Genomic DNA, 6,808 nt, shown 5'->3' on the forward strand with positions numbered 1-6,808 from the left:
GGTGGCCACGGGGCAGGTGCTCAAAGGGACGTTCAGGTGAGTTGGGGACGTGGGGAGGTGACCCCAGAGGGTCAGACCTCACCATCCTCTCCAAGAAGAAGGCAAGGGAAGCAGCCTGGGGCTGGACCTTAGCAGACTGCCTGGTTCATTCATGTCTGGCTAAGCTTTGCAGGAGATGGATGGGCTGGTGGGGAGGGCACATCTGAAGCTTTCCATCGAGAGTAGCCTGTGCCATCTTTGTAACCTGTGCCCAAAGGAAAGGCTTGGTGGCTGGGTGGCTTTTTGGGGTGGGTCACTGGCTGGTGGGGATGATCCCAGGCAGTTCCCCTGTCCTGCAGCCCTGCCCTCCTCTCTGCAATTAACTTCCAGGCAGAACAACTTTGCCCGGGGCCTGGAGCAGCAGCTGCCGGATGGGCTGGTGGTGGCCACGGTGCCCCTGGAGAACCAGTGCCAAGAGGAGCTCTCCGACCCCATGCCTGACCCCGAGTTCCTCACCGGTGAGTGAGTCCGACTGGAACCACGCCTCTCCCAGTGGGGCAGCTGCCGGCGTGCCTGCCTTCAGCCCCTAACCCTCCCAGGGGATATATCTACCGTGGGATATATCTTGTCCGGCTTTAGCATCCCGTGCTTAACTGCAGCAGCAGCAGCCGTAAGAGGAAGACATTAAAAATGAAGGAGAGGGAGAGGCTGTAAATAATTGTGTGGAGTAAAAGCTCAAGCATCCATTGGATGTTTGGAGTATTTGCAAAAAGGATTTTTTTTTTTATTCAAGGCAAAAAAGTTTTCCAAATACCTTTCATTTGATTTCCAAATCAGAAATGCTTTGTCGGCATAACAAAGCATTCAAAACCTGCTGCAACCAAACCAAAATGCTTTGGTTTGTCCTGCCAGAGCGCTGTGGGCCGTGAGCAATAGGGTTATCATGGATTCCTAGACAACCTTCAGGGATTTACCTTTCTTCCACCAAATTGCCAGCACCCCTAAATAGCGTTTGTTTCCTTGGTCCTTGTTGCTGTTGGCTGAAATGGCCGAGGACACTGGGCAGCTACTAAATGAGGGATATGGATAGTAAAGTGTTTTGGAAGGTGTCTGCAGGGTGGTCTCATACGAGACCTTGTGCATTCGCTTCATTTGGCAGAGCTCCCAGGAGGGTTTTGGGGAGCACCCGTGGGCTGCACCCAAGGTCCGATGGGTGCTGGTTGCATGGTGGTGCATGGCAACGTAGGTGTGTGTGCAGGCGGGGAGGAGGGTGCCGGGGGGGGTCCTAGCAGGGCTGAGCTACCCCAAAAAAGCTGTGTCAGTGGGTCACCCCTGCAGCCATAGGGATGCTCAGCCCTGCCTGGAGCTGCTGGAGGACATCTGCCTCCCGATGGGGCTCTGCTGCTCTTGACATGGTTACATGGATGTAAGGAAGGCACTGCCAACGCGGCCTCAGCATCACCGCAGGGTCGGTGGGACTGGGACTCCGCTGGCAATTATGCCGGGGAGGCAGAAGCCAGTAAATTATCCTATTCATTTCCCACTGCTCTGCTGGCTCTTTGTGGCTGATTAAGGGGAAAAAAAAAAAAAAAAAAAAAAAGGAAAAGAAGTAAAATCTTCTCTGCTTGTCAGTAAGCAGATCTGGATATTGCTGTGAATACACGAGAGGCAGAGCTGCTGAGTAAGGAAGGGCTGGTTTTGCATAAACGCTTTGCAGGGAAGAGCAAGGCTTTGAAGCTGTTGGTAGCAGCCAGCAGCGAAGGGAGAGGCACGGGAAGGCAAAGGATCTTCTCCTTATCCTCTGCCTTCATTTCTTGTTACGGAGCGGGGGATGCCCATTGTTATCGTCCTGAACTCCTGCTGTGTGGCTTCGCTGCCGAGCGGAGGCGTGCCGTGTTGGCTGTACGGCAGCAGAGCTGCGAGGGAGGAGGTGGCCATGCCCCGGCATCCTGCTGCGGCACACCCCGGGATGCTCTGGTCACCAAAATCGGAGCCATGAGCAGCCTTCAATTGACTTTCTGGGGCTTTGTCCAGGCTTGGTGGCCTCTCTGTCCCTCTGCTCATGGAAGCTGAGCTGCTACGTGCCTTGGCTCATGCCTCGGGCAGGACGAAGTTACCACCCAGCCCTGGTCTCCATGAATTTCTGGCTCCCGTAACGCACAGTTCAATGGCTGGAGAATGGGATGTCTTTGCCTGAAGAGTGAGAAACCCCAGGTCCTGCTCAGCTCCAGCGTTGCCATAATGTCCTGAGGGAGCAGGAGCATCAGCAGGCGCGTGCTTTCCCCTGTACGTGTGCATCCCGCTCGGCTCAGTCCTGGCTGAAAGGGACCCCAGGGCCTCTCAGTTGGCTGCACCCAGGCATGCATGGCGTGACGGTGACCGTTCCCAGGCCTGCAAAGAGCTCATTAAAAAGCGCAACTCTCATTAGTGAAATAATTAGCACACCTGGGCATGTCTTGGGAGCGGGCACCGGGAAGGAAGCAGGAGGGGATGCAGGAGGAGGCTCGTTATCTTCTGACACAGAGCCCCAGATGGCAGGATGAAATGAGCCTACGTGTTTTCCTTCAAAGCCACGGTTTTAATTGCCAGGGAGCAGCTGACCCTCAGCTCTGAATGCCTCGCTGCCTCCCTGGGGGGACGTGGTGTGTGCGCAGTCCTTTCCCCCGGCTTCTTCCCACCCCGCTGGCTGCGTTGCCCCAGGCATAGCACGAGGGGCTGCAGCCATCCCCACGACGAGGCATCCCTGGGCACTAAGCCCCCGTGTCTTTCTCCGGCAGGGATGGTCAACTTCAGCGAGGTGTCCGGATACCCCCTCTTGCAGCACTGGAAGGTGCAGTCAGTCATGTACCACGTCCGGCTCAACCAGCTGACCATCTCCCAATGTAAGCGTGCGGGGCCGGGGGGAAGAAGGGAAAAAAGCATGGCAAGAGGGTTCTTGTGCAGGTGATGGGCTCAGAGGTTGGTTACCCATCACAAGCGTGTTGGAGGGATCCATCTTCTCCTGTCTCCACCCCAGCCTTCAGCAACGCGCTCCACTCTCTGGATGGGGCCACCTCCCGCGGAGATTTTGTGGCACTGCTGGACCAGTTTGGCAACCACTACATCCAAGAGGCAGTGTATGGCTTTGAGGAGTCCTGCTCCATCTGGTATCCCAACAGGCAGGTCCAGCGGCAGCTCTGGCTGGAGTACGAGGACATCAGCAAAGGTAGGAGCCCCACTCGTCCCCAGGAAGGGTCCCCAAAGCCACCCCATGGGAGTGGGAAGCTGGGTTTGCTTTCGGCATAGCAGGGAAAGTGCTCAGCCTGTGTCAGGGCTGCATCCCATCTCATCCTCTTATTTACACCCTGCTCTCGCACTCTTTGAAGCCAGCCAAAGGACTCCCGTGGACTGCAGCAGGCATTAGTCCAGGCCAGAAAGGAAGATAAATACCCACATCCCCAGGGAGATGAAAGAAGAATGCACTAATCCCACCCAACTGTCCTGCCTGATTCTGGACTTAACTGTTTTTTGTCTTTAATCCTGTTCCTTCCTTCCTTTTGTCTCCGCCATATCTGCTCTCTTCCACTTGCATCCCGCTGCCAGACTTTTCTCCCTCTAATGTGCTTTCTTCTCCCAGGCTGTCAGCGCTGTGCTTTTAATGTCTGGAGCCCAGTTATGAACTGGGAGGTTCACCATATTGCAGAGGGCATCCGGCGCCGCTGCATCCCCTCCGGAGCCCTCGCTGCAGCGAGGTGCGACGGCTCCCCTGTCGAAGGGGTTTTGCAGGCGGGCGATGGCCGGTTCGCACACGAGCTTTCCAAAAGCAGAGGGAGCCTAACGCCTGCCTGCTGTCACCAGGACCGCAGCATCTCCTCTTGCAAAGCTGCCTGCGGGCGTTTTGCTGCCTGTGCTGGGGACGTTGGTTTGCACCACCCAGACTTGGGAAGCAAGCAAGAGCCGGCTCCCAAGCCCGGACACGAGGGATGCCGAGCAGAACTGCTGCTTTTTTAGGTGACCTTGGTTTGCTGTCCCCTGCCCAGGAGCTGCCGGGTGCAGGCAGCGTGAGCTTGGAGCTCGCAGGCACCGAGACCACGCATCATTTCCATCATGAAGCTTCGTAATTCTCAGTATTGGCACCAGCCTACGGTGCTGCTCTTGCTGTGCCCTGGCCGCGGAGACATTTGTTTTCTCTCCAGGGCTCTCGTGTGGGAAAGGCTTCTTTCTGAGCCTGAGTCTGGATCCTGTGGGCTCAGACCTCCTGGAGTCTGGACTTCTTCCCAAGCCCACCTGTGAGAGTACAGACCCATTGCTGTTTTGCTATGGGCTGTCTCCAGATGTAGCATCTTTTGATTGCAAGTACTTTTCTTTTTTTTTTTCCTGCAATTTCCTCCTCTTTGATTTTCCTGCTTGGAGGCTTTTCAGGTCTGGCAGTCTCTTTCCACCCACAATATCACATTTCGGTTTCGCTCTGGCACCTGCCACTTTCCCTCCTTTGCTTTTTGTTTGCAAACGTCAGGAGCTGGATATCGATTGAGAAATTGCAAGAGACAAATCATTCCCTGGCTCCTCTGCTTTCCCTCGGCGCCTGCTAAGCTGCAATTCACAGCCAGCCCAAAGCGATCCATTTCCAGCTTGCTGGGGGAGCAGAGCAATGCTTTTGCACCCTGGGTTTTGTTTAACAACAGCCTTGTTTTCTTCGCAGGAGTCTCGAGGATAGGCTATCGCTGGCCCATTTCTCAACAAACCCTTGCAATAGGAAGATCTTCCTATTGAGCCGTGCATGGACATGCTCTCCGGTGGCTCCCTGCAGCAGCCAGCTCATACCAAGCCAATGCCGGCGATGCCCTGAGCCTGCCCCAGGGGCAAGGCTTTGCCTGGGCATCCTTCGGCTTCCTCCAACCCCACCAACCATCGATGGTCCTTCTGGGCCCCTCTTTCTTCAGTGTAGAGCCCGGGGCATCCTTTGGCAGGGATTTTGGGTGAAAAGCAGCGTTCCCCTGCCCGGCAAGGCTCGCGGCAGCGGGGCGATGCTAGCCAGGGCACAGTAGTGATGGGCAGATCCCACCTTCTTGGCTGCTGTGCCAGGAGTTTTCCCCTTGTGTCAAAATATTTCCTGCTGTGGGAGCGCTGGAGAAAAGCCCACCAAGTGTAGGGTCTGGCTCGCTGCCCCTTGCGGCAGGGCCACGGTGGCACCCAGCGTCAGGCACCTTTGCGTGGAGCTGGGAAAAGCGTAGATAGTGGCAATGCTTTCCTGCTGCAAGTCTTTTTTCCGAGCCTGTTGGGTTGCAGTGTTGCCTGAGGGTTGGCAGGGTAGGACCTGCAGATATTCCCCCGTATGCACGGGGCAGAGGGTAAACGAGCCTTCGGTCTTGTCACAGTCCGGCTGGGGGTCTGCGGTCCCGATGAACGTATCTGCCTCCATCTCACCGTTTTCTTTTGCTTCGTGATGGTGCTTTGTAAGCTAAGCCCTTAGGGAGAGACCCTATTTCTTTGCCCAGCTGCAACTTTGCCCGCCTCCATCGTGCCTCATGACAGTGCGAAGAGACAGGAGGAGCCAGGTTTGAGCCAGCTCCTGAAGGGGAACTGCTCCCCATTTCCCTTCCCCTGTGTGGGGACCGAGTGCAGGAGGGGTGGAGGGGCTGGAGAAGGGCTCGGTGGCTGCTAAGCCCTTAGGGAGAGACCCTATTTCTTTGCCCAGCTGCAACTTTGCCCGCCTCCATCGTGCCTCATGACAGTGCGAAGAGACAGGAGGAGCCAGGTTTGAGCCAGCTCCTGAAGGGGAACTGCTCCCCATTTCCCTTCCCCTGTGTGGGGACCGAGTGCAGGAGGGGTGGAGGGGCTGGAGAAGGGCTCGGTGGCTCTCTAGCCATCTCGGGAGCTTTTTGGGCATTGTGAGGCACTGGCAAGTCTTCCCTGCTCGTTCTTAGGTGCTGCCGGCTGCAGACCTTTGCGGGGGGCACCCACAGCATCATTGCTGTGCACCCTGGTCTAACATTCATCCTCTCTGGTCTCCAACGTGCTCTGTCACATCAGCTTCGATGGGAGTCCTTGGGAACCAAGGGGCTCGAGGAAAGAAATCAGCTGTTGGGCCAGGAGGGCTTTTGCAGCGGAGCGGTTTGGCAGGGGGCTTTGGCGGGGCGTCAGCGTAGGGTGAAGGTGCCTAGGCAGGTCCTTCAGGAGCCTCCAGCCACATGAAGGAGGCTCCCTCTTGTTGCTGCAAGGGTGGTCCATCCCAGTGCCCGGTGAAGGGCTGGGGCTGGGGAAACTGAGGCAGGGGGAGCAAAAGGACCTGCGATGGTAGAGGCCAGGGTGGACTTTTCAGTCCTGGTTCCTCCTCTGAAGACCAGTGAGCATTTCATCCCTACAGAGCAAACGGGGAGCTCTTAAGCATACAGCAGGGTCTTTGGGCAGCACTGCTTCTCTCCTGGGTGGAAGGCAGGGCTCTAGCCCCCTTGCATCCCCTTATCGATGGCTCGAAGCCCACCTTGGTGCCCCTCTTTTCCCCCTTCCCCAGGCAACTCCCCCTCAGACGAGTCGGAGGAGCGCGAGCGGGACCCCAAGGTGCTCACCTTCCCCGAGTACATCGCCAGCCTCTCCGAGTCGGGCACCAAGCGCATGGCGGCCGGCGTGCGGATGGAGTGCCAGAGCCGCGGGCGCTGCCCCTCCTCCTGCCCGCTCTGCCACGTCGCCTCCAGTCCTGATGTGCCAGCTGAGCCCATCCTACTGGAGGTCACCAAAGCAGCCCCCATCTACGAGCTGGTCTCCAACAACCAGACCCAGCGGGTGAGGAGCCACTGGCTGGGAGCGGTGGGGGGGGCATGGGGGGGGGCCGGACCGCAACCGGGGAGGC

The 6,808-nt window shown here is 57.2% G+C and overlaps 1 protein-coding gene across 1 annotated transcript in view; it reads left to right on the forward strand.

The window, feature by feature from the left end:
* ASTN1 (astrotactin 1) overlaps nucleotides 1–6,808 on the forward strand; it is a gene marked incomplete at its 5' end in the record, with an annotated part of 18,243 nt that overhangs the window by 2,434 nt on the left and 9,001 nt on the right. Inside the window, 5 exons of the mRNA XM_009583302.1 lie at nucleotides 2–36; nucleotides 370–497; nucleotides 2,757–2,861; nucleotides 2,996–3,184; nucleotides 6,473–6,741. Coding sequence (XP_009581597.1) covers nucleotides 2–36; nucleotides 370–497; nucleotides 2,757–2,861; nucleotides 2,996–3,184; nucleotides 6,473–6,741 — 726 coding nt within the window. The remainder of the gene's footprint in view (nucleotide 1; nucleotides 37–369; nucleotides 498–2,756; nucleotides 2,862–2,995; nucleotides 3,185–6,472; nucleotides 6,742–6,808) is intronic.

The sequence above is a fragment of the Fulmarus glacialis genome, unplaced genomic scaffold (assembly GCF_000690835.1).
Source record: "Fulmarus glacialis isolate BGI_N327 unplaced genomic scaffold, ASM69083v1 scaffold22238, whole genome shotgun sequence".
Lineage (NCBI taxonomy): Eukaryota > Metazoa > Chordata > Aves > Procellariiformes > Procellariidae > Fulmarus > Fulmarus glacialis.